This window comes from Squalius cephalus (genome assembly GCF_949319135.1).
Source record: "Squalius cephalus genome assembly, chromosome: 5".
NCBI lineage: Eukaryota > Metazoa > Chordata > Actinopteri > Cypriniformes > Leuciscidae > Squalius > Squalius cephalus.
The window spans coordinates 15,776,903-15,804,698 of NC_137126.1; the positions used below are offsets into that span (position 1 = coordinate 15,776,903).

General features: G+C 37.0%; 1 protein-coding gene across 3 annotated transcripts in view; it reads left to right on the plus strand.

Annotated features, from left to right (window-relative positions):
* Nucleotides 1–27,796, plus strand: part of abr (ABR activator of RhoGEF and GTPase) — a 488,870-nt gene that overhangs the window by 137,191 nt on the left and 323,883 nt on the right. The window contains exon 1 of one of the 3 annotated variants that reach the window (XM_079870548.1): nucleotides 24,245–24,337. The exons of the other annotated variants lie outside the window; for them this stretch is intronic. Within the exon in view, the coding sequence (XP_079726674.1) occupies nucleotides 24,283–24,337 (55 nt within the window). The 5' untranslated portion in view covers nucleotides 24,245–24,282. Of the gene's footprint in view, nucleotides 1–24,244; nucleotides 24,338–27,796 lie in introns of those variants that run through there. 3 annotated transcript variants of the gene reach the window in all.

Here is a 27,796-nt window from a genome sequence, read left to right on the forward strand (position 1 = left end):
CTCAGTTGAGGCTGTTCATTAGGTAAATTCAAGTTTCAACCAGCATTGAAACTAGTCCTTTGAGGAAGGATCAGCTCACCAAGTCACCCAGCCACTCACCTACATTGTCTAAAACAGGGATTTGGTTTGGGTTTAGTTTTTTTTTTTTTTTTTTTTTGCTTTGGGTTTTTTGTTTTCTTGGCTTTGCTTTGTCTCATGTTTCTCTTTGCCAAATTCTTTGTTTTGTTTGCTTTGCTTTGTACTGTTGTACATTTTTGTTGGGCTTTTGCCATGGTAAAGTAGCAAGAGCAAGTCAAGTCACCTTTATTTATAGAGCGCTTTTTACAAAACAGATTGTTTCAAAGCAGCTTTACAGTGATAACAGGAAAATAATGCAACATGGCTTGTTTTTGCTCAACAGCATATCCAAAAGAAAATAGTGTCATTGTCCAGCTTAAGTAAGTTCAGTGATGGTTCATTTTTGTTGTAAAAAAAGTTAGTAATTGAGTCAATTTATATATATATATATATATATAGCCACTCTGGAGAAAACAGTGATGTCGTCATCCAGCTCAGTTCAGTTCTCGTATAATGGTGTCAATGCAGTGTAGCATAAACGACTCTGGGTAAATGTGAATTAGCTCAAGGATATAGGGAATTTTGGAAATATTAATAATCATAACTCATGGTCATAATAATTCAGAAATCGCTTGTACATTTACTTTATAAATTATCGAGATTACCTTGTTCTGTAACTGGTCTGGTCATCAATCATTCGTCCAGCGAATAAATGTAAGATTATCACAGTTAAGAAGGGGTATCTATTTACAAACTCCAAGAAAGTTTATCTTCTGGCCACGAACATCAAACTTTCTGAGTTTATTAATTAAAACTACTCAATGTAGTCTGTAATATCGAGCTTGTAGCTAGATCTTTTGTTTCATTGACTTTATAAAAGCGGGCTTTCAAACACAGAGACAGTTAAAAGTATATATGGATTTTAATAAATGTAACACTAGAGATTATATGAGCTACAAACACAAACGTACGTAAAAATACAAACAATAAAACAAACAAACATTTAACCAAACAAGAAAATACATGATCAGAATAAAATGAAATGAAAGAAAGAAAGAAAGAAAGAGAAGAGGAAAAAGGGTAACTTAATTCACAGACCTAAGAGATAGACACCAGGAAATCAGCTTTTAGATTGAGAGATACTTGCGAGATGTTGTACTCTTTCAGTGCGATGCTGGAAAAGGGACGTGCGTGCGCGTGTCCGGCTGGTTTGCGTCTAGTTTCGTCTTCTGGGTCGTTTCGCAAGACGATGTAAAGGCTCACTTGAATTTAACGTTACCGAGAAAGTTCAGATCGTTTCCCTTTTGGAGGGGAAAGGCACGTATGAGCTTAGTTGCAAAGACCGGCAGCTACGACTCGAACATGTGTTGGTCCGAGGAGAAGGCCAAAGCCTTTCCAGAGGTTCCTGGAGAAGCGTTGCCGGGGAGAAGAGGTGGAGGTCAGAGCGATCGATGAGAGAAGAGAGAGAGGGAACTGAAGGTTTGGACTTTTATCAGTGTCCCATGTACCGTCCCCTTCTTCGTGGAGGACGAATCATCTGTCGAGATTTTTCTAGCGGGAAGACCCCTTTGTTCGTTTGGAACGGTCTCCTGGCTCGAGTTACAGTGACGATTGACTTAAGCCTTTCGGTTCCAGAAATATGAAATGTGTAAACAATGTATATTACTGCATTCTGCTATTGGAATTCGACTCTGTTAGATTGAGAGAATTACAGAGATATCAAACGCATCACATGAAGGTTGTAGAAATGCGAAGTTACAGGAGATATGCAGAATTACACACATTTAAAGTTTTGATTACCACATGACAAAATCGTAGACACCCCAATATGACATGGTCATAACAGAAGGCACCTCAGAAATATATCAACATTTTGGTAATGTCCTATGTGGGTAAGTCAATGGAAAATCTGTGTGTATGTGTGGTGCGTTTGGGACGTGACTCGCTTGGAATGTCTGCTTTCCTGGGTCGTAAAGTTTTATGGTCTGAGGTAGGGTTACAAAACCATGATTCTATTTGAGACCCTAAATTGGGAGAAACATTCTTTCGATAGACACTTAGAATTCAAAACTGCACATTAGAAACCACACCTCTATTATAAGGTAAACTAACCACACATGCATAATGGAATTGTACATATATTTAATATAAATATTGCTTATCCTGAGTTACACACAAAGGTTGGTCTCTTGGTGTGTGTGTGTGCGTGTGTGTGGGGGTGTGTGTGTGTGTTTGGAATGTCACGAGGCTTGTCACGTGATTCAAAGGTATGTGGTTTTGTTTACAGAGAGGGGGGATTTTACAAGGGTCCCCTTTGTTTACGTTAATGTATGACTCAGATGTCTCTCAGGGGAGCCACCACGATGCCATTTTGACTGTTCATGGTAGACTTAGAGGCACCATGAACAGACTCGTTGTCTTTTTAGACAACGAAGAATGTGTTTGCGAGATCAGGATGCAATAATTTGACAGCATGTGACCGAATGTCATAATCATTGTCGTTACAGCAGGCAGATCAATAATAATGTTGAATATTAAGTGTCCCCAACTAAGCAAGCCAAAAGCCAAAGGCGACAGTGGCAAGGCACCAAAACTCCATCAGGTGACAGAATGGAGAAAAAAAAAAAAAAGCACAGGAACTCATGGAGAAAGAGGTTTTTAATAAAATGTGACATGACATGCTGAATTCAAACCAGATTTTTTCCTACAAGTTGAGCTATTTTTTTGAATGACACACATTTAAAGCACTGCTACTTCTGAACAATGTCTACATTTTGTCTACAACTAACTAGAGTTTGGTCGGTTCTTGGTTTTTCACCTCAGGCTGATGTCACAAGCTTAATATGTTAACTGACATTTACCCCTTGATTGCCTGGTGTGTTTTGTACTCATGTAATCAGGATAATTAAATCTCTCTAATTAAAAGCCCTCCAAACTCCAAGTTCCCCATGACATTGCATCACTCAGTGTAATTATGATGCTTGGAGCGCTGCCGGTGCTGCAACACTGTGGGCCTGAAAATATCAGATCTCATCACAAATGTATAATATTATGACTGTGACCTTTTGTCTCTAGTATGTTTAAAACAGCTTTGTTCTCTGGTAACACACATACATGGGGATGCCTTTACGTGACCTGGTCAGGACTACGGATATTTTGACTTTCATTGCATACTATCTGAATTTAATCCAAGTGAGACACAGTAGACACTGTGAAATGATCAATTTAGGAAAACAATTTACAAATTAAAGAGGTGCTAACCTTGCTCCAGGGTAGGGTTTCATAACCTGGGTAAAAATCGGTGTTAACCCCTCTTCAAAATTACAAGTGTGAAACATTCCTTTACCCAGGGTTAAAAGCAGTGTTTAGAACGATGATAACCCAGGTTAAGTCCAGTGTATTCATCAGCCGTAAGAAAGTTATAGTTATAGTTATTGTTATAGTTATCTTCCTTTGTAAATGGGCCTTTACAGTATGTGTGGCATGGTTTGAGAGTCTGGTGACCTGAAAAGGGAAGCCTTCAGACTAAATCTGAGCAGATGAAAGATATGTATTGTGTTTTAAACAGATATATTTCTCATTCTATTCTGCTCTGCACTCTGTCATCCTGCTCATGCCCACTGGTGGAATCTCTCTGAATCTTGTTTGAGTACTTACTGAAAAGTCATGTCATCTGAATGGGGAATCTGAATAATTAGGACATATGGGAGATGTGAGTAACTGTTGCCTTGGCGACAGTGTGAGGTGCATGCATGTGGCATTTACAAGACATCACTTATCTTCTTGGGTGCAGGCCTGCTTCACGTAATCTCAGGAGCTCCCCTGTCATTTACATCTCTTTCTTGCTATCTGTCTATCTGCTTCAATCCATTCAGAGTGTTTTTATATTGAGAAGAAGCCCTTTATGTGCCATTTTTGAGGAGTCAGGGCCTTTAAAATTGTAGGTTTGATTATCTTCAGCATGCTATTCTTTTTGGGTGTTACTCTGTTTCTTATGGCTGAATATGGATTTGTTGAATAAACTGCAGAGAACTGTAAATATCAAAGTTGACGAACACCCGGTGTGGCGAGCACGACGAGGTCGAGGGCCGTGGGAGGACGGCGCGAGGCCGGTGGCGTGATTGATAATGAGCGACACGTGCGCGACGCATTAAAAGTCTTTAAATGTTCGCTGGTTCCCGCCTCCTTCTTCCCGTAACAACATACCTCGTTACACTGGTGCCGAAACCCGGGAGGAAGGAGGAACGCGCTGTCAAAGAGCCCTCGCCGCTGTGGTGAATCGTGGCAGGCAGTTTCCGTCGCCATGGACACTCGAGGCGGTGCGCGGGAGGGAGTTGCCGGGGGGGACGGTCGAGCTCGCTGCTGGCCGTCTGGGTGCTGGAGGGGTGGCTGCCGTCCGTGATGGAGCGGAGGAGTCGCCGCCGTTTGCCGTGGGCCGGAGCCTGCTGCCATCCGCCATGACGGGGAGGAGCAGGGAACGGGGGACTCTTGCCGACTGCCCGAACACTGAGGAGCCGTCGCCGTCCACCAGGCGGCGGAGGAGTGTCAAGCCGTCCACCGAGGGCTATCCAGCGCCACCGCCAGGCACCGCGGAGAAGATCGCCCAGCTGGTGTAGGGCCAGATGGCAGCGCGTTATGGGAACCGGACCAAGATTTTTTTTTTTTTTTTTCTCCTCTCTCCCCTCTCTCGTCTCTGTCGCTCCTCATGCTTCCGTCTCCTTCTCCCTCACCTCGTCTATCCATACCCCCAGCCCAGGTACCGCAGCCGCCGTGATCGGTCCCCCCGGGGAGGGGGGGAGGGGGAGTAAGCGCAGTCTCGTGGGTGCCCCCCGGCCTGCGAGGGGCGATGGGGGTATGTGGCGAGCACGACGAGGTCGAGGGCCGTGGGAGGACGGCACGAGGCCGGTGGCGTGATTGATAATGAGCGACACGTGCGCGACGCACCGGTCTCGCATCTCTCACGGAGGAGCGGAAGCATAAAGGAGGAGCGACGACAGTGAAGAGCGAGAGAGGAACAGGCCTGTGTTTTATTTGATGTTCTGTGTTGCCAGCAGTCGTCTGTGAGGGGCTGCTGGCTTTTACTTTCATTTTGTATTTGTTTTATTTTTGTCATTAAAAGTCTTTAAATGTTCGCCGGTTCCCGCCTCCTTCTTCCCGTAACAACATACCTCGTTACACCCGGTTTCCAGAAATACTTATTGAATTGCATTATTACATAAGTGCTACTTAATCTTTGCAGTCTTTCCAAGGCATCACTTAAAGGGGTCATGAACTTTTGTTTTATTGTTTTATGTTTCCTGGGGTGCACTTATAATGTTAGTATGATTTTGACATAATTATTTTTCATAATTTAGAAATAAAAGGCATTTTTCCTACCCTGATTTTAGCCCTCTGATTTGAACCCTCTGTTTGAAGGGGCGTGTCTGCTGTGAGACTTCAGTGTAAACCTCCACTGCCATGATTGGCTAACATCTTTGCACATGAAATAGTATTACATGTGGAAAAAGTATTACATGTGGAACTCTCTCGAAAGCTTTTAGCACATTTTTACTATTACAGCTCTCAAGGTTAACAAGGTTAATCGTGAAAAGTGTTGATTATAGCATTATATTTTTATTGTGGCATGAAAGGTTGCTGTGATGAGCATTGTTGCCAATCACAGACATGTTGAGCGCAAGAATGAAGTGATCTCGTCATTTCAACTCATTTTCTGCACTCTCACGAATGCTTTCTAACTAACAGTGCAAACATGATTATGTAAATAAGAAATTCATTGATTATAACGTGAGTTTTGGCAAGAGTCCAGAACTCAGTCAGTGATTAACACATGCTGTTTGATTTGACACCTCCAGCAAATGTAAAGGAAGCGTTCTTTGATTGCTTTCTATATATAATTTAATCCGTTTAAATAACAGATTATTTTTTATCCTACTAAGAGAAACAATGTGAAGTTTTGATTTACTGATACATAGACAAAGAACATCTGACTTTACATAAATCATTACATATCAGAAATCACAGTTACTTACAGTACATGTTGTGACATTACTGTCGAGTCCATATCGTAAAAGTCTGTTTGCAAAGCCTGCGCCGAAATTGTGACTGATTTACCAAAGAATTCACAGTGAAATGTACTGATCAAATAAATAATGCTCAACTGAGACATTGACATTGCTGAAAATAAATAACCACATTCCTAGCATTAGGATCCTTTGGAAGGTAAAGTTATTTTTAGTCCAGTGATCCTGTATCACTCTTCTCTCCTCGTCTTCTCACTAACACGCCAGTGGATGGGGCCAAAGACTAACAAGAAAGATTTCCGTTCTGAAACTTACAGGATATCACATGTAGGGGTGGGCGATATCTCGATATTTACGATATATCGAGATATTTTTTAAACTCGATATGGATTTTGACATATCGTATATATCGATATATTGTTTATATTTAATTCTGATTTCGCCACTTTGCTTGTTTGCCTTCTCTGTGCTGTGCTCGTCCCCACCCTCCTCCGCCTCCTTGCTTTTGTTCCCCCTCCCCTCGCGTGTTGTCTCATTCAACCAAGTCCCCCGAGTCCGGTCAGGCACATCAATCTTTCCCCGCCCAGCGAGTGCTTGAAGTGCGTCAGAAACAGCGCGCGCGCGATCAGTTGTTGTTGGTAATTTTTTGTGTAGCGTCGCCTCTCGCCGCATTGCTTTTGTTTGAGGGCGCTTAACACACTCACACTTAACATGCTCCCCTGTAGAAACGGGCCTGGCAGCTCGCGCCAGGTCTAGACGGTCTAGACACGTTGAAAGTTTCTTGATTGTGACGGATGGCCGAATTTACATGACACATTATAAATTAGCATTAGCCTACCTATTCTGCTATAGATACAGTGCCAAAAAGAAGAGAAGAGGATAAAGGTGGATAAAGACAGAGGTAAAGTGATGTAATGAATGAACAGTTTATCTAATTGCATAGTAGTAAGATACTGTAATTTAATGGCAGTTATTTTTACCTTAAACTTTATGCTAGCAGTTGTTCTGAGTTCTCCAGAGGCCCCAGACAAGTGTGATTTTGTAACAATCATGTCAATTTTTAGATGCATTTGTATCACTTTTTTTTAAATTAATGTTTTACTCTACAGTTGTGCAGTTTTTGGGGGATATATGGCATTTTTTTTATTTATTTGCCAAAATTAGTAATGATATTTCTATACAGGTTTATTTAAAATAGTGCAATATGTATTATTTCTTCATTTATTTTACAGTTAAATTATTATTTTTGTATACAGGGATTTTTTTTTTTTTTTAAATGTCGCAGAAACACTTTGTTCCTACATGAACTGCCTACCTATTTGCACTTCAATAAAAAAAGACTTTGTGGTATTTGGCATATTTGTTTTTGCAGTAATTTTGGGGGGTTATTTTTCCTGTAAAGATATCGAGATATATATCGTATATCGAGATATAGCAAAATATATCGAGATATATTTTTTGCTCCATATCGCCCAGCCCTAATCACATGGTTTAGATTATTCATAAACAGATTTTTTTTCTTCTTTTTATCTCAGCAGAGAACAAAAATATTGTTACAGTAAACAATATTGATGCATTTAATTCAACCTTTGCTAAAGAAAAAAATTAAAACATTCAAAAAACCCAAACAAGTGTGTAGCAAGGTTAGATGTTTGGGGAAGAAGGAGGCGGGAACCGGCGAACATTCAACAAACTTCAATGATAAAAATAAAACATACAAAACGAAAGTAAAAGACAGCAGCCCCTCACGGACTACTGCTGTCACATCATATAAAACAAACATCAAATAAAATCCAGGCCTGGCCTCTCTCGATCTCCACTGTCGTCGCTCTTCCTGTTATGCTTCCGCTCCTCCGTGAGAGATATGAGACCAGTGCGTTGTGCAGGCATCGCTCATTAGCATTCACGCCACCGGCCTCGCGCCGTTCTCCCACGGCCTTCAGCCTCGTCCTGCTCGCAACAAAGTGGTATTGCTGTAAGTTATAGTTTGTTTATCAGACAAACAGTAGTATTATTTAACTTATTTTCTATCTTTATGTGCATTCAAGAATAATGTTTAACATATTTTATGTTAATGATGTACCAAAATAAATGAAAATATAAGAAATACCAAAACCAAAATTAAAGTTTATTTAATAAATCAATTAATTATTCAAATTTAGTTTTATATTAAATTGAACTGTATAAAAAAAAATTTTTTAATTGCACATAAGGCAATTTTTATATAACATTTTTAATGATATAATTTATGTTTCTACTCCCAATTGTTTTTAAAAAAAAAAACATAGACATTTAAACAGTGGCTGTAATAACTTGTTGGCAGATTTATTCAAACTGTTTTTGTTCTTTATTCAAACTAATTTGTTTACAAGCTGATTTATTAAGGTCATTTTACATCACAGATTGAACGATTACATAAGACATTTCAGTAGGTTGTACTGTTTCTTTCAGCATGCCTTCTGATGTTCATTCATGTTTATTTTGTGCTATAACTAGTAGTAAAGACAAAGTAAGACATAATCAGTTCACATTCGCTTTATTGGATGGCACACTTATAAATGTTTTGGGAAATTTTGTTCACACATCAAATGATAAAAGTATCCTAAAAGACTAAAAGTTCTTGGTTCATCCAAATGAAAATTATTCAAATTGAGAATTCAATGTTAATCCAACCCTTGCATCCACACAACTGACATGTTTACTTGTAGCTTATCCATGTTGTGTGCACAAAATAGACACTGACACAGTCAAAACGTGCCATTAGAAAAGCACTTTTCAGTCAAAACTGAAAATTTAAAGTACATGCATTATACAATTTTAAGTAAATTCTATACAAAACCTTAGACTTTAAGCAAAAAGAATACTAAGAGAAAATCAGTGCGTTTGTGTAACACTACATTCATCCTTGGCTCTCTCCACTCCTTTACTCTCATGGGGTTCAGGTGTTTAATGCTGCCGTCTGGAGTGCAGTAGAGACTCAAGCAGCCAGATGACCTTTCAGATCTTCTCAAATCTCTCTGCATGAGGATCAGCCTCCTCTGCTTGTTTTGTGCAAGCTTGCCAGACCCAGACTGGGTTGCCAAATGCATTAATATTACGAAACGTTTTTTTCTTTTTTTTGTATAAATGGCTTTATTATTCTGGTAGTACAGATCAGAAGATCACATGCACAGCATCTTCTTTTGTGTTTGGTTTCAAGTGTGTCGCACACGAAGCCAAAACATTTTGATCGCCCCCTGGTGGCTAGCTGCAGTATAGTCATAACCCCCCACTCTTTCCATATAATCGAATGGGAAGCTCGCCAAACAAACAAAAAAATGTATACAGTTTCTAAAGAAAATATAAGTGGTGATTGCCTGCACAAAACTTAATGCCATGATTTTAGGGTGTTCTGGGTGGTGGCCAAGGCATTACTATGTGGTTGCTAAGGGGTTCTGAGTGGATGACAACTCTTAGCCAGTCTGAGCTGGAAGTTTTACAGCTATTATGTAACTCTGAATGCTATTCATAAACTTCATGAACACCTTTTTTTCTGTAAAATGATGGCATGTGGTGTGAAACATTACTCATTTGTACAATCACAAGTCAATCTCACAATTTCAAACAGAACCTTGTTAATATCAGCCAGTTAGATAATGTTACCTTGAGGACATGTTTACATCAGCACTATTTAAAACAGACAACCACATGTTTTAGGCATAGAAACATATTTACATTATCAAGAATATAAGATTGTTGGAACTTAAACTACCTTTCAAAGGTGTGGGGTCATTAAGAGTTTTTTTTTTTTTTTTTATGTTTTTTTGAAAGAGGTTTCTTATGCTCACCAAGCAATAAAGTAAAAACAATAATATTGTGAAATATCATTGCAATTTAAAATAATTATTTTCAGCAGCCATTACCACAGTCTTCAGTGTCACATGATCCTTCAGAAATCATTCTAATATGCTGATTTTCTGGTCATGAAACATTTCTTATTATTATCAATGTTCATAACAGTTGTGCTGCTTAATAGTTTTGTGGAATCTCATAATTTTTTGGTTTATTTGATGAATGGAAAGTTTAAAAGAACAGCATTTATTAAAAAAAAAAAAAGAACATTATAATTGTCTTCACTGTAACTTTTGATCAATTTAATGCATTCTTGATGAATATATTGAATTTCTTGAAAAAGATATTGAATATATTTAAAAACAAACAAAACAAAAAAATTTATTGACCCCAAACTTTTGAATGGTAGTATAAGATCAGTTCTGTCAACTGGCCTGATAACTATTATTGTTCCCTGATTCAATGGAAAGACAAAACGACTAAGATTGAAGGTAGAGATAAAGAGAAAGTGAATGAAATGATGATGTGAGAAAGAGGTTGCTGCTGATTACTCTGTGGAAAATAGATGTCTTTTCTACTAAACAGCTTCTGGCTGCTCATAAGATGCTTCCATGGAGAAGAATTCCAATTTAACGCTGAGATGGTGACACTGATTGGAATTTTCTCTGCCACTAGACCTTGTTGTATCGGGGAGTGTGTGTGTTTTGGCCATTGGCACTGAGTGCTCTCTATACAGTGTTTGTATTGATTACTAAAGTTGTAAATGCATTGATAGTTGTGCTCTGCATGGTGCGGTGTGTGTGTGTGTGTGTGTGTGTGTGTGTGTGTGTGTGTGTGTTTGTGTGTGTATGTGTGTTATGGTTTCATCTTTACAGAAGAGAACAGATGGCAAAACTGTCTGTCAAGCCCAGCACCTTGCTTTTTTCTCTCAACCCCTACTCTCATTTTGTTCCTCTTTTCATAGGCAAGCATCACTATTATGCTTTATTTATACTGAGGTTTATGGATTTGAACAAACTTTCTTGCAATGTTGTGCTACGGACAGAGAGTTTGACTTTTTTTCCAGTGAAGATAAAAACTAAAATAATGTGGTATACACATACACTTAAATCATCATGCAGAGTTTTGTTTTGCTTTTAAGTGATTGGATTGGAGATTTTTGCCTGGTGGAAAATGTAGAGATCTTGTTTTTATCTTAACTCTATTATCTTTATACTGTGGTCCCTTCTCTTTTTTACATCATCCCTCTCTTTTTCTTATTATCTCCTCATTCTTTTCCTAATGATGTCCCCAATGAGACACTGTTATCCCCCTTGTGCCCTCAGTAACCCCTCACCAGATGAGACTCTCTGACATACATGCACACACTGATATTAGTCTTGCCTCTTTTTCCACTGGGCTCAAAACAAGAAATTTAGAAAGACAGAGCGAGTGAGAGAGGGTTGCCAAAGATTACATAACGTAATTCTACTGAACAGTTGCACAGAAGTGTTGAGGAAGGATCCTCAAATTTTTCTGCTCTCTTTTTTTTTTCCTTCTGACTATATTTTTTTTATCAAATTTAATATCAAAGTACTTGATTTGCATGTGTTTTTGCATACAAAATAACAGGGATAGAAGTATCAGCTGTCAGAAAAAATAAAAATAAATCACATGCTATCTGTTTTAAGTAGTATTTGATATTAGAATTGTTATGTCCCAAATTATGTATAGTATGTTGAAAAGAGGTAACCCAAAGGTACCCAAGATGATCTATAATTTTCCGTGGATATCAGAATTGCAGATCCAGATCCAGATCCAACACAAATGAATAAGTGTTAAAAAAAACTACAAACATAGTTTACAAACGTTTTTCTCCAATGCAGTAGGAAGAATTGCAGCGTAAATTAAATTAACTGAAATGTGGAGTGTGAATAGGAAGATGTTAACTCTGACAAGATGATTTTCAGGCCAGTTTTCGGTGACAAGATCCACATAACTATATGCGACAGCGTGTTCTGTTCAAAACGCAAATATAGTATGGCACGTCCCAAAACTTGAAGCTCATACTTGTAGTGTAAGTAGGTGAATTGTGACAAAACAAAAATCAAAACAAAACCAAAATAAAATGCTAAATAAAAATACAAAATTAAAACATATTATAATATTTAAAATACACTTAATAAATTAACATTAAGTTAGACTCAAGAGGGCTTGTTCAGAAGGGAGCTCTACATAAGGATATCATAAATTAGTTACAATCTGGCAAAAGTATGATCTCAGATCCCATCTGAATTATGATGTTTGCTTTACAGCATTGGGACTAATCATAACTCTGCACTCAACAAATTAGATTACAGTATTTCTTCAAACACAGCAGTGCCCTGCTGCTGAGATCCATCTATCTTGAGCTCTGTTTAACACATAAGCATAATACAAACAGCAGCAGCCCAACAATGTGTGTGAGGTCGTATAATACGTTACATTTAATTTTGTTCTCTAAAACAAATTTCCTACAAAATTACTTTTAAGTTTGCCACTTTAACATGGGCCCTGTGCATGTGTGTGTCTGTTCCTCATCAATCATCATGTCCGGGTGGAGTCGACTAGGTGGGATGCACATGTGAGCCAGACACAGATCCTCTCTATCTCTCTCATCACAGTGGAGTAATGAGCCACCGCTCAACATCAGGCTCTAGTTCAGGTTCAGATGCGCCCTCAGAGGAATCAGGAAAAATTTACATTGAGATATTTAAAGCCGATGTATGGCAGTTATATTAAAATACTTTCTAATGTGCAGATGTCTTTCCTTTTAATCTCTTCAATACAGTGTCTTCCCCATTTTTCGTCTTTAAATATAGTATTGCGTTCTACTCTTTTGATGAAAATTTGCTCATGTGGATATATTTGTCTCTCTCGTGCTGTCTCTTTCCCTTCCTCCAGAAGACATTTAGCAATTAGTCCTTCTGATTACATTAGCAATCATCTTCCTGTCATAATGTCTGTCTTCAGCAGATATGATGGGTATAGAGTTCATGTGTGAGCAGGAAGGTAGTCAAAATGATTGAATTCATGACACTAGATTGGAAGATGGGTAGTCTTTTGGAACATTTAATGTCAAATGAGGGTGCGTTTATATTCTGTAATTGCTTGAAAGTTAAGATCCTGCATGGGAAAATAAATATTTTTTTGTCCTTTTTCCTAGAAAAGAAAAACATTTAAAGATATACACTACTGTTTAAAGGTTTCGGTTAAGTAAGATTTAAAAAAAAGTAGTAGAAATTATTACTTTTAAACAGCAGGACACACTAAATTGACACTTTATTGTCAGTAAAAACATTTCTAATGTTACAAAAGATGCTTCTACTCCGAACCTTCTATTCATTGAAGAAAAAAAAAATCAAGGTTTCCACAAAAATATTAAGCAGCACTGTTTTCAACATTGATCATAAGATGTGTTTCTTGGGCATCAAATCAACATATTATTATGATATGAAGGATCATGTGTCACTGAAGACTGAAAATTCAGCTTTGCCATCACAGGAATAAATGTAATTTTAAAATATATATTAAAATATATCAACAGTTATTTTAAATAGTAAAAAAAAAAAAAAAAAATGTTTCACAATATTACTGTTTACTGTATTTTTGATCAAATTAATACAACCTTGCAGAGCATAAGAGACTTCTTGAGAGAAAAAAGTAGTGCTTCTGCTAAAATTTTTATGAATTCTGCATTTATGAGTTCAATGAGGCTTATTTTCTTGGCAGCTTTGGGGATGACTAGGTGCCTGTTGGTGAAAGATTTCTAAGGGTTGATTCTATTTTAGGTGCTAGTGCTAATTCAACTCAGTTCTGGCTGGGGGCAGACTTTTGTTTGTTGGCAAGTTTTGTGTACATTGTAGCCTATTCTGCCCAAGGACTGTCCACTTAGACAGGAAGTGAATCTAAAATCAGTACTACCACAGCAGACTGGGGTGCAACAAAGTGGTGTCTCGTTCAGATGATGACGTAGCTGTCTTTGTGAATGTTGTATAGACAACAATAAACAAATGATGACTATTTTGCATAGATCTTTTATCAGTAAATTATACGTACTGATGTTTTCATTGCCATTTTAGTGTGCAGTATGTATCAGACGCTGTGTGAATGGATCGTGGGCAATCTGTTGGTGTGCCATCTGATGCCAGTGTGCCGCTAAAGTTAATTATGTCTCAGTATATATGTTAGTATGACATGTACACTGTTAATTATTTGACTGTAAATTTACAGTAAATTACTGGTTACCAGTTGCATAACTTTCACAGTGAGTCACTGTATCATTTTTACAGTAAATAATTGTGAAATGACAGCTGTATACTGTGACTTCACAGTAAATTATGCCGCCGTATTACTGTGATTTAGCAGTAAGCTGCTGTAGAATTACTGTATTTAACTGTGAAATTACTTTGAAGTTCGTGTCTATCGTATTACTCTAATTTAGCAGTAGGCTGCTGTAGAATTACTGTATATAGTTTCTTGGGATGTTTACAGTGTTTTACTCTGCCATCTTTAAACCCTCTTGCATGCCTATAAATAGAGGTTTTTTTTTTTTTTTTTAGAGCATTCTCATTCAACCAGTGACTGCATTGAAGAATCTCAAATTGTCATGGCAGCCTGGGTACTCGCCATGGAAACAAGCTGTTGATTGACACTGACAGGCTAAAGGGTAGCTGGCTGTCCATCAGGAGGGATCCGTGTGCCTTTGTGTTCGTGCAGTGATCAGGGAAAGGGGAGTGTACAAATACTACAAGGTCATTAGATGTAGAACATCATAACTCATTACAATACATGGTGTGGAAAAGTTCTTCAAACCTCGTCCTTTATACTTTACAATAGTTTGAAGGGTTAACATTTATTTATCAACTAACAATGAACTTATACAGCATTTATTAATCTAGGTTGATTTTAATTTATATATTTACTTATACATTTTAACATCAAGTTGTACAATTGAACGTTTATTAATGAATGAATGATGAACAAACATTAATTAACAATAAACAATAAAAAAATGTTGTACATTCATTGTTTATTTATAATACCTAATACATGAACGTGTATGTTAATGTTAATGTTAATGTTAATTTTATAAATGTTTCTGAGAAAATGACTTGGGGCCAGATTTACAAATTTTTGTCAGCGCAAACCCTCTTTTGGTGTTTCTCAGGATTTACAAAAGACAAGTAGCGCTGAAAAGGTGTGGACATTTATTTTTGCGGCTGGCCTTTTTGCATATGCATTTGTAGGGGTTTCCCTTTTTAGATTAAAAATGTATGGCAGGGGAGTATTTAAATTAATCATGCAAGGTGATTTACTAAGGTTTGCGCTAGTCAATTTATTGTTTTTTATTTATTTATTATTTAACGGCCCAAAAAGAAAGTCTTAAACAAGATGCTAATTGCTAATTGCGCTGCACTTGATAGATTGCGTTGGCCATTATGGAAATGATCCGGCTGCGTCTGCATTCTTTAATCTGCTCGTCGTCAGTAGATTTCACGCTAATTTGCCCTGTTTAGTAAATCTGGCCCTTAATTTGTGTAGACTTAATTGCATTCTAATACAACACCATTTAAAAATTTGGGGTCAAGGGAAAAAAAATTCTCGAAAGAATGTCATATTTAGGAATCAGGATGCATTACATTTATGTCAAAGGTGACGGTAAAGGCACTTATATTTTAATAACATATATATTGATGCTAAGCAGTATGGCTGATGGCTGATATAAAGCTGATATCTGCATATCATCACACTATTTGGTTTAAGGATATTAAATTACAGATGTATAACAAATTATGCAAATAAATTTACTTTTATTTCACATAATATTTACTAAAAAAAACAGAAATTAATAAGTCGAAAAAATTAATTTGACTCAATCTAAAATCAACTCAATCAACAACAAAAAACTAAAATAAACAGATTCTTCAGATACTTTAGATAGAAACTTTTTGATTCTGTAATCCTATTATAGTATTTTAAACGAGTTGTTAAAAAAATACAAATAAACTCTATTAATATATTGTACAGTGTGAAAAAAAAACTATATCTGAGAAAAGTGTCATGCTTTATTGAAACATTAGCCTGTTTCGCTCGTAATGGAGTGATCTTGCAGTAGAGATGTTGGACAAAACAATGACAGTCTAAAAAACTTAATGTTAGGACTGCAAAAATTATAATTTTTTGATTCAGACCAACTGGCTTAAAGGGACACTCCACCCATTTGCATTAAGCTTTGCATTGTTAGAAACCCAGTCATACTATTGAATGGTCGTGCAACACTCTCTCATTTTCCCCTGAGACGGGAGAAATCCGTTATTTACCTCTTACACTTCCTCCTACAATGACGCAAAAATCGTCATTTTGCGTCATTGTACGAGGAAGTGTAAGAGGGGGGGATTTCTGTTGAGACTACAAGCACTAGTTCCTCATCTTTCCCAGGGGGCGGGACCCGCTCACGCTACAGACCTATTACAGATCAGTGGGTGGGACTTTTCTCTCTGAAACTGAAAGCAATATCCTCCATCTTGTTTGAAGCAAAGCTAACAGACGCTGTGGAGACAGATGTACAGTTATGACAATAGCGGAGGAGAGTACTCAATATGATATAGAAGAAGATGATTTCGGAAGTCTGATGCTTGAATCAGGTGTTTGTGGCTACCTTTACAAGCCGCATTATAGCGAAGAGCAGCCGAGGCAGAAGACCTGCCTGCCGCGGACGAGGAGCCCGGACTGGCTCGAGTTAGGGCGGACTGGTGGCGCCGGTGATCTCACTATGCAACTCATAGACTGTAAGATGCAACTACGAACACAGAGATAGAGTCTGTCTGTGGCAAAGAATTTCAACGATGACAATTTCTCCTGGACGAAATCTCTGAATCAGACGAGGACACGGACGTTTGTGTTGAGAACTATCCTAGTTTCGCACCGCATATGTTCTTCTGACTGAACATCCAGGTACCATGCAATAATTCACCTTTTCGAAAGAAATACAAACGAGGAGTAATGCACTAATGAGTTCGCCAACTAACTAGACATTTTGTGTAAAATGAATTTCAAGCTCTGGTGGTAGCTAGCCTTGTAGACGGAAGAGTGATTTCTCTTATAGGCAGATATGCGCTTTCTGGATTAGTGGGAGTGGCTTGCGGAGCTGTGCAATGTGGTGCATTGTGGGAGTTGTTGTCTTTCATACAAATGCGTCCTGAAGTTATTTTTTGTCTTTCCTCGGTCACGAAGGCACCAAATTCAAAATGTATTTTACATTTCGACTACATATATGACCCACTTTAAATAAAAAACAATGTTCAAATGGGTGGAATGCCCCTTTAAGAGTGATTCATGCTGATTTTTGAACCTGACTCAGGTTGAAAAAGTTACTTTGACTTTTGAGGAAGTTTTAGCCAACACAAAAGCATTAAAACATTTCCTTGATTGTGGTAACCATGCATTTGTGCCTCTCACGACTTTAAAAGCATATTATTTTGTGAGGTCATAGGGAACATAGTGTGACAGTAAGCGGATATGTGTGTTTAATTTCACTCATATCATGAAAGGCTCATGCAGTAGTAATCAGTGTTGATGTGGTGTGTTATAACAGGGCTGTTCAGTGGTAAGAAAGCTTTCATACACAAAGCCTGGACCGCTGACCTTTCCAACCAGCTGTTATTATGGAAAGCAGAACAGTAAATAACTATTACAGGCTTTTTGCCATTTACCGATGAACACTTTTGTCTGTTGGAAAACGGCTTACAATCAAATTTTACAGATACACTTCTGACCACTCAAAAAACAGGAGCTGCAATCTACATAATTTCCAAGATATTACAGATGTTGCCTAGAAATCTGTGGATTTTTGTAGCACCTTTTACTTTTAGTGGACAGTTAAAATTTAAACACTAGCATCCACAGAATAGCTACCAAGAACAGCATAACAACTACGTTTTTGCTGTGGTATTGAAATTTGCCATGTATAGTACACACTGTAAATTTGTGAATCCCCTAGTAAATTTTCATTCTGTGTGTGTACAGAGCACATTCTCGCGTGCTTGGTATGCACTATTTTGCCCAAAGTAATATTATAGCATCAAAAGACTCCTTACAGATCTGGCCTTTAAAAACGCGCGTTTTCTCCCGCGGCATTCGGCAATTCGTCTCGTAGAGTCTCGCAGAATTCTGCAAGTGCTTTCGGGGGGCGCTACTTACAAATTCCCTCAATGTGTTTCGCTTCACAGAATATCCACCAGGTGGCGCATAAAAAACAACTTTACGTTAGATTTTTTCTTTTACTTCATTACGTCACGATTGTGAGAAAACATCCACAATAAAATATAAATTATAAATAGTAATAGACACAAATATTTACAGTAGGCTACTGTATTATACAGACATTTGAAAATATTTGTAAATGCAAAAGGTTCATTAAGACAAGAAGGGGTATTGGACAACGTTTACGAATTTTTATATGCTTTGTCATTGCTGTGGTTTCCAGGAGATGAGTGCATGCAGAATATTTAACATTGCTTTTATTAAAACAGCAAAGTGACGTTCTTGCCAGTAGCGCATAACTTTTTTGTACAACTATTAAGATGATTGTGCATGCAATGCGCATTTATATAAGTGCAACAGAGAATTTAGTGTGAGCATAATACACGTGACTCTGCCTGTAAAAACCCAGCAGTATTTTTTATATATATACACAAAATCATCCTAACATAATGCAATTAAATAATGCGACTTACCCAGATTATTAATTCGTGAAAATATTTCTTGTGTGATTGTTCTTGTGCAGATATTTCTTGTGAGGTAATGTTGCAGCTCAACGCGTAGCATTTATATTTTGGGCGCATCTGATTTGCCATTACATTATTAATAAATATTTTAATTGAACTGTCTTAATGCATTAAGCATAAAGATTTTTCCACGTTAGTCTCAGAATGTCCGGGGTTGGTTTGAGGTCTTGCCGACAGTTTGTAAATCTTCTAAATATTCATATTCACAAATTCCATACAAAGGGTGATCAACAGTTATGACTTCTAAAATAAAATAAAAATGACCAGATAAGAGGTATCTGATTGACAGTTTGACAGATGTTGTTTTAAAAAAATAATTACAACATTATGGGGAAGTGGTATTAAATATTCGGTAACACATAGCCTAATACAATTATTTTAAGTATGCATTTTGTTCAGTTTTGCTTTTACAAAATGTTCCCTGTTTTTTATATAATTAATTTAATCTGAGATGTGCGTTATATCGCTTTTTGATCATTATTTGTGTTGTCGAATTTTGACACAGTTTCATTACTTGTTCATAATAATTTGATTCATAATTATGTCGTTTTTTTCTAAAAGTAAAAGTAAAAAAACTAAAAGTTTTTCTAAAAGCAATATTCTAAAGAGATACAAAGACAGTGTACGTGTACCCACCAGATTTCGCCATGAGTCATTTTGTACCCACCACTTTTAACTTCCGTTGACCGTTTTCAGTGGTTATGAGGAGCAATATGAGAGAAATTTTTTGTAATCATTGTCTGACACAACAAAAAAAAATTATAATATTCATTTTATTTTAATTTTCGTGTTCGCATTTATGAGGGAAAAAACAACGTGTCAGTTTACGGTTATGGACGTGGAGCGCTCTAAAAGCGGCAATAAAAGTCTGCTTTAAAACTTTCACAGAGACCTTAAACAGAACAGCTGCCTTTCTTTAAATCGAATTTCGTTTTGTATTAATTATATCTTAATTTTAATCAATGTTTCGTGAACCAATTGCCTGGATTTAAGAAGTAAATATAGCAGACAATCACGACACCGGCGCCGGCGATATCTCATAAATGAACCGAAACTCAGCGTGTAATGCACATTCACATTTACAGTGTATTTAGACACATTTAGACGCATTCATAATCATTACTTTTACCGGTTCTTTGTGGCAAGCTTTATGCGTGCGGTCGTGCGCTTGAGTGCGGCCAGAGTCAAGAAATTACAACCACCCACCCCCCAGGTCTGCCGATTCAACCCCCAATGCTAATCGATCTCCTCTCAGGGAATCAAAAGAAAACCGGTTTTTCCAGTTTTCACCAGCGTGTGGGCGGGGTTTTAATCCCTTGCAGTTCCTTTGTTTAAATGCTATTTAAGCAAATATACTATACATACGCTTTAAGTTATTTCAAATTAATGTTTATAGCTTAATTTGTTGATATCGCGTAACTTAATTTGACATATGTTGATATAACCAACTGACATTGTAGATTCCATTGCATGCCAGGAAGAGGCTTATGCTTTGTTATCTACAATGTCAGTTGCATTTCTCTCTATAGGCACGTTCACAATATCTGCGAAGATGACGAGTCAGCATTGTCAACATCTTTGACTGACACATAAAACACTAGTTGATTAGTAAACAATTAAAATGTCTCCTTGCTATATTTGACACATGATTACTTTTGTCAGTTCTTTGTGGCAAGCTTTATGCATCCGTTAACTATCGAATATCGTGACTCATATTTTGTACCAGACCATTTATGGTTGTTCATATTGTTCAACAAAGTTCTTGATAAAAAAAGAAAAGAAAAAAAAGAAGCTACTGTGCCTAATATTATTGTTGTATAGCGCGCAAGGTTTATGCGCATGCTTTAAGTCTTCTCCGTTTTTAGTGTATGTCTGTGGCAGAATTGCAGTGCCTGGTCTGGTATGTATACTAGGCTACATCGTTTTGAGTCGGTTTCAGTGGTTTAGTGTGTACGCAGATATTTCTTGAGACGACGCCATGTTTTTATGTACTTTTACTCTTTTAGTTTTGTTGCAATTTCACCAAAAGCTTATAATTAGGAAATACACACAACACGCTAAACTTGTATTCTCTATATGTTAAAAATGTTGTAAAAAATACGTATTATTCTTATATAATAAGAATAACAATATGATACATTTATATTGCACTCGAAATGATTTAGATATGGAAAGAGGAATTCTTCTCAACTACCACCAATAAAGTTTTAAAATTCTTCTTTAGAAAATATTATATTTTGATGATTCTGCAAGTTCAGCAGACAGTGAGGTTCGGGTTTGTTCCGATCAGAGCTCGTGAGTGGAGAGCGCATTTCTGAATATTCCGCTCCGCTCGTTCATTCCGCTCAGGGTCCACGGCCTCGCTCAACACAGATGTCCTGTTGCCTGGTTCGAAAATATGTGGAATACGGGCTGCTTTCGACTAAAAGTTTTTTTTTTTGTAGTCGACTAGTATACTAGGCTAGTTGTTCATTTAAGTAATTCGTGGACAAATCGCCCCTTTATATTAATTTAATTAGCCTACTTATGGATCATGAGCGTTTACGTAATATAGCCGCACTCAAGCGCACGACCGCACGCATAAAGCTTGCCACAAAGAACCGGTAAAAGTAATGATTATGAATGCGTCTAAATGTATCTAAATACGCTGTAAATGTGAATGTGCATTACACGCTGAGTTTCGGTTCATTTATGAGATATCGCCCGGCGCCTCCAATGTCGTGATTGTCTGCTATATTTACTTCTTAAATCCAGGCAATTGGTTCACGAAACATTGATTAAAATTAAGATATAATTAATACAAAACGAAATTCAATTTAAAGAAAGGCAGCTGTTCTGTTTGAGGTCTCTGTGAAAGTTTTAAAGCAGACTTTTATTGCCGCTTTTAGAGCGCTCACGTCCATAACCGTAAACTGACACGTTGTTTTTTCCCTCATAAATGCGAACACGAAAATTAAAATAAAATGAATATTATATATTTTTTTGTTGTGTCAGACAATGATTACAAAATTTTTCTCTCATATTGCTCCTCATAACCACTGAAAACGGTCAACGGAAGTTAAAAGTGGTGGGTACAAAATGACTCATGACGAAATCTGGTGGGTACACGTACAATGTCTTTGTATCTCTTTAGAATATTGCTTTTAGAAAAAAACTTTGTTTTTTTTTACTTTTAGAAAAAAATGACAATTATGAATCAAATTATTATGAACAAATAATGAAACTGTGTCAAAATTCGACAACACAAAGAATGATCAAAAAGCGATATAACGCACATCTCAGGTTAAATTAATTAAGCTCCTCATAACCACTGAAAACGGTAAAAAAAAAATCGAACCAAAAGTCAAATTAATATGGACTGAAGTTAAAAGTGGTGGGTACAAAATGACTCATGACGAAATCTGGTGGGTGCGTACCCACCGTCCCCACCGAAATCGACGCCTATAAGGGAAACATGATAGTATAAAAAGTACTGTGTGTAATGCAGAAAAGCGCATTACAACCATGTTAAAACTATTTAAAACGTTAAGATGCAAAAATGAACTAAATGTAAAATTAGATAATGATATTGCGCAAATGATCTCGGTCTCTTTAAAGGTCTTCGCAAATTATTGTGTTATAAGACTCAGTTATCATAGCCTACATCACGTCTCTTCTACTGTAAGTACACAGGAAAAAAAAAATAAGACAAATGATGCGCGTTTGAGTCGGATTTTTATGAAGAATATGTGACTGTTTATGTAACTGGCAAAAGAAAACATTGTATTCGTCATACTTCGTCAACTCAGTATGGCCACATGAAACACGACTGCCATCTACAGGTTTTAGTATTTCCTGCGTCCAACACCTAATCCCCCTTCTGCACGATCCCGCAGAATTTCGGAAGTGCTTGTGGCATTCTTTTCTCTGAGACGCGCATTTTTAAAGGCCACATCTGTATGTTCTGTTGTGTATATGCTTGGAAGGCTGCTTCATAAAGCATGCTCTTGCAGTGTTGCCATGTCCTCTTATTATAAGCGTTTTTGGGCTTGGCTCATAAGACTCATATGTAAACATAAAACCATTTGTGAACATAAAACGAACCATTTGTGCCAAACGAACCATTGATCGTCGAAACGACAAACAAGCGCTACTCTATACTGCTCAAAACTCGCGTTTGAATAGTCAGTAGCAAATTCTTAAAATATGAAAACATACTTACAGCCAGGCTGTTTCTGTGAGTGAGTAGTGCCAGACTGTACTTGCAAAGATAGAATTGCCCCACTTTTTAGAATCAGCCTTTGTGCACAGCTGGCCTTGTACTCTCCCAGGTTCTGGAAACAGTCCTCCGAAAAATGCGCAGCACACAGTCGAATATTTTGGCTGCACTGTTCTGGAACACTGTTGTAAATAAAGCTTAACCACTGTTTTCTAATTGTGTCCTCTTTTGGAAGGCCAAACAAAGTAGTTTAGCTTTCGCAACCAAAAACACAGCGTCTCTACGACATGGCGGCACCGACGGCAACAATAATACAACCAGAATAAAAGTTAGTTGTTACTCCCGTAAATTGACTGACCTGAGTGTGAATACAGAACGGGATTAAGGACTTTAGTCCTTAAAAATTTAGCTGCAGCGTGTACGTGAATGTGGAGATGGAGCTTTGCAGCACCCTTCTTGGGTGTGGTTAGAGTCCAAGATGTAAAAAGACAAAAGATGGCTGGGCTCGTAACTGCACTGCAGTGCAAAGTTGTTATTTATTTACAGTAAGGAGAAAATGAACAAATCCAGCGGTGCAAATATATATTTACAGTGAATACTATTTACAAAAACAAAACAAACAAAAATGTAAAAAATCAACAATACACAATAGAAACAATAAACACAATATAATCAATAAATAGACATATACATTTACAGCGTACAGTGGTTTCAGTGGTTTCCGGTTTGCGCCATGCACGGGAAGCATGGTAGCAACGCTATAAAGTTGTACAACAAACAGCATTTGCGTTTGCTGCTACATTCCCGGAAACCGTACATCACATAAAACCGGTAAGACCAACAAAACAGGCAGTAATATGTAAATATATGCGTGTGTGCAATCGTGTGAGTTATGGCAGGAAGATGGATGGGTGGAGGATTGCTACTGAGGGAATGTAAGCGAGTGTAGTGTGTGTGACCAGTGCCGTTCAGCCCTCAGAGCTAGGCCCCACATCACAGTGGCCATTGGATTCGAGAATTGTTGAATTTCACTGGTATCTGAAATTTTGCTATCGAAACAACCTAATTTATTAGAATACAAAGTTACATGGGCCAAAAACAATGAAAACAAACAAAAAATTTCATGGTGAAAAACAAATGTACTGCCTATTTTGCTGTCAGTAACTAAGTATGAACCACTCTTCATATGCACCTTGGCCTCTTGTTTACCTTTAGTTGTATTTCCATGAATTTAAATAAAACGTTTTCAAAGGTTCCTACTTGTTACATCCCCCGTGTGCGTGTGTGTGCATGTGTTGTTCCTCTGATAAGATGAGGTCTGGTTGGTACTGTGTTCAGTGTACCATGTAAGGTTCAGAATAGCATCCGCATGGCTTTCTTCTTCGAGGCTGTATGTGTCTTGCGATCAATCATTTCACCCCACGGTAAGACGGATAAAGTGTGTACTGTGTGTGTGTGTGTGTGTGTGTTTAGTACTGTGTTTTTTACATGTCTGAATATGGGCAATTGCATCCATTTGACTCCATTAAATAAGAGTATTTAGATTTATAGACTCAATATCCCTTGTTGTTTAGATTAAATGCTTTAACGGTTTGCCCCCACACTATGTGGGATCTTTGTAAATGTCTTTAAAACATCCCTCATACCATCAAATTTATATTGGATTCTTCTTCCCCATGGATCTGTACCAGTTGGTAAAATCCCATAATGAAGTCAGTATATGTATAAGGAGCCACATGCGACTGCAGTATCTCTCTGCCAAAGCCGCACTTCAGGTTTGCCGATGTACCAATTGATTCTTCTTCTAAGCACATTAACTAGGTGTCAAGGCCAAACAGGACAGTGTGCTATGTTTTCTGCTTCATGAGTGTAATAATGAGTTTTTGAAAGACGGAAGTGTAGATTAAACCTTGATTTGGTGTTTAGTTACATCTAGTAGTATTTGTGCTTTTTTCTTTTGGGAACTATAATATCAAAGGGATTTTGAGACACACCACAAGTAGTATTTGTAAGTATTTGTTTATTTAGAGTAATTTTTTGTTGTTGTTTATGCTTTAATTTATTTATTTCTTATTTTATTTTTAGAATTTTGTATATATGCTTTTGGATATGTATTTTTTTAAATGTGCATTTAGATTATTTTTTAAAAATGTCATTGTTTTTAGAATTTATTTGTTTTTATTTATTTAGATTTATTATTTAATTAGATTGAATATTGTGACAATTTCATGACAATTGACTCAATGTATTATTTAGACATTTTACTTCTGAGATTTTTTTTTTCATTATTATCAATGTTCTCATTACATTTTCCTTTTTGTTTTAACTCATTTTATTTTTTACTGTATTTCAGTTAATAAAAGCTATAATATTTTTGTTTTGTTTTGTGAATGTGCATAAAGTAAAGGTATATCACAGCAAATACTGCCATTTATTTATACTAACGAGAACAACAGGGAAAACTCTGCTTAATTGTCATGAAAATAATGTCACAATGTAGAAAATGTTAGTGGTCCTAAAATAGACTTTATTTGCTTTAAGTAAGATATTTTTTTTCTTCAATTTTTACTCCTGAGACATATTTTTGACATTTCATACATGTTCCTGTTGCGTAACTGGTAAAGTCTCATGGTCATGGGTTCAATTCAATGAAATGTCATAGAAATATATTTTAGGGTACCTAAATATGAATCATAACTATATAAAATTTGAAGCAAGCAAGATGGCAGTAACATTGGGGCTTTGCATGCACCTCACACAAGATGATTGTGACCTGCTGCAGCAGCAGTGAATGGTGGAGTGATTGGCTCTGGGCAGCACAGGTCATTTTGACCCTGTGTGAATGTGCTGTAGGCAAAGTGGATGTGAGAGCCTGTTCAACCCATTTCCTGCTCAGCAGTTAAACGGAGAAGTTATTTCCTCTGCTGTCTTATGACCAGCCCCTACAAAATTCTCGACACGCATAGACATAAAAGAATTCGAATGTATAACCAACTAAAGCTTTGTTTTGTAGTGTTAATATGAAAGATGAGGTGAAATAAATAAAACAAACACAAATTTCGCGGTGCCTTACGGTATTTGCTTTGTTACTTCGAGCTATTGAAAGACAGACAGTCACTTTGATGTGACACACAATGTGTGTGTTTTCAAGTGAAAGAACATGCCATTGTGACCGAGTTGTTACAATTGGTCTGTTCCTCATTTGGTTATGATTGGTTATCACAAAAACAACCTTAGGGAATGCCATGGTGACAGACGGGCTGGCCCCACCCCTCGGGGTTGAGTTGTCAAGCAGGTCTTTTGTTTATGTGTCTGGCCATGTGGGAGTTTGTGTCATTTTCCATTTTAATGAAGACAAGTCTCCTGTGAATACTACTGAACTCATAAACACTTTAACAGGAGATTTTTGGTCCTCTATGTGAGGCCCTTTGTATTTTTTTAAGGTCAGTTTAAGAGGGAATATTCTGGGTTAATATCAATGTAATTTCTTTGAAATACTATTATGTGTATTCAAAAACTAGATAAACAAACTTTCAAGACAAACTTTAATGTTAGCTTAAAATAACCTGGTCAGAAAGTTGTAAGTAGTTTTAAAAGCTTTGCAACCAGATAGATAGATAGATAGATACTAAATAGATAGATACTAGATAGATAGATTCTAGATAGATTCCAGATAGATTCTAGATAGATTCCAGATAGATACTAAATAGATAGATGGATACTAGATAGATAGATAGATAGATGGATACTAGATAGATAGATAGATAGATAGATAGATAGATAGATAGATAGATAGATAGATAGATAGATAGATAGATACACATGTTCCTAGAATGTTTTAGTGTTTTGTTAGGTGTTACTAGCGTTTTAAGCATGAAGCTGTAGCATATTTTAATACATTGTTAGCAAGTTTTAACATACAGTAATACAGTATTACAAGGTGTCGTTAGCATGTTTTAGCATGTGGTATGATTTGTCACTATCACTTATGTCACCCCACGTTGCAAACTTGCGATACAAATCAATTATTTCTAGTTTTTTTGTTTTGTTTCTTCAAAACACTTTTAGTTTGAAAGATCCTTACCAATGGCTAGCAGGGTTTAAATGCATTATTGTAAACAGTGTGATAATAACATATTTTAAATGTCTTTGAAATGTATTTCCCATTTAATTTGGAATACATCAACCTGGTTCGGTTAATTCTGTTTTGTGTAGCATTTTTGTTAAACAATTATTTAATTGCGTAAAGCAAGTAATCATAAAGGTGTGCATTAGTTAGCCGTTCAAATCGTTTCTCTGTTTGTTTCTGCTTTGGCTCTTTGATATTGGCAGAGTTTTAATCAATCACTTTCCCGCCCACCACAGTAGCCTGCGTAATGGTGCATTACAGCATCTCAAAAATGCCCACTCATTTCCCACTATCCCTTTCCATCTTGTCCTACAGAGCCTGTCAATTATTCTCAGAAAACACCCTCCATGTTCGGCACAGGCAACTAATTGCCCCATTTTTTATTTTATTGATTTTCCCAATAATGTAAACAGTGGCACTTTTAACATCTGTAATGTTCGTTTGAGCAGCCCAACATGGCGACATTAACCAGTGGTGTGAGTTTAAGGTGGGACTACCTGTTTTCTGACGATGGAAACCCTATTGTCAAACAATCATTTTTATTTTTGCAGTTCTGGTGCCACTAGTGAAGCAGATATCTTGTTTGACCTTTTAAAGTTGGCATGAAATTAATTTTCAAAATGCATGTTATAAATCTTTTTGTAAACAATTCATCCGTGCTTTTATTTTAAAAAAAAAGAAAAATGTTTTGCCCTTGTAATGTTTAATAAAAAATGTCATAATTAACCTTTTAGTGAAACGATCCTTATGGAGG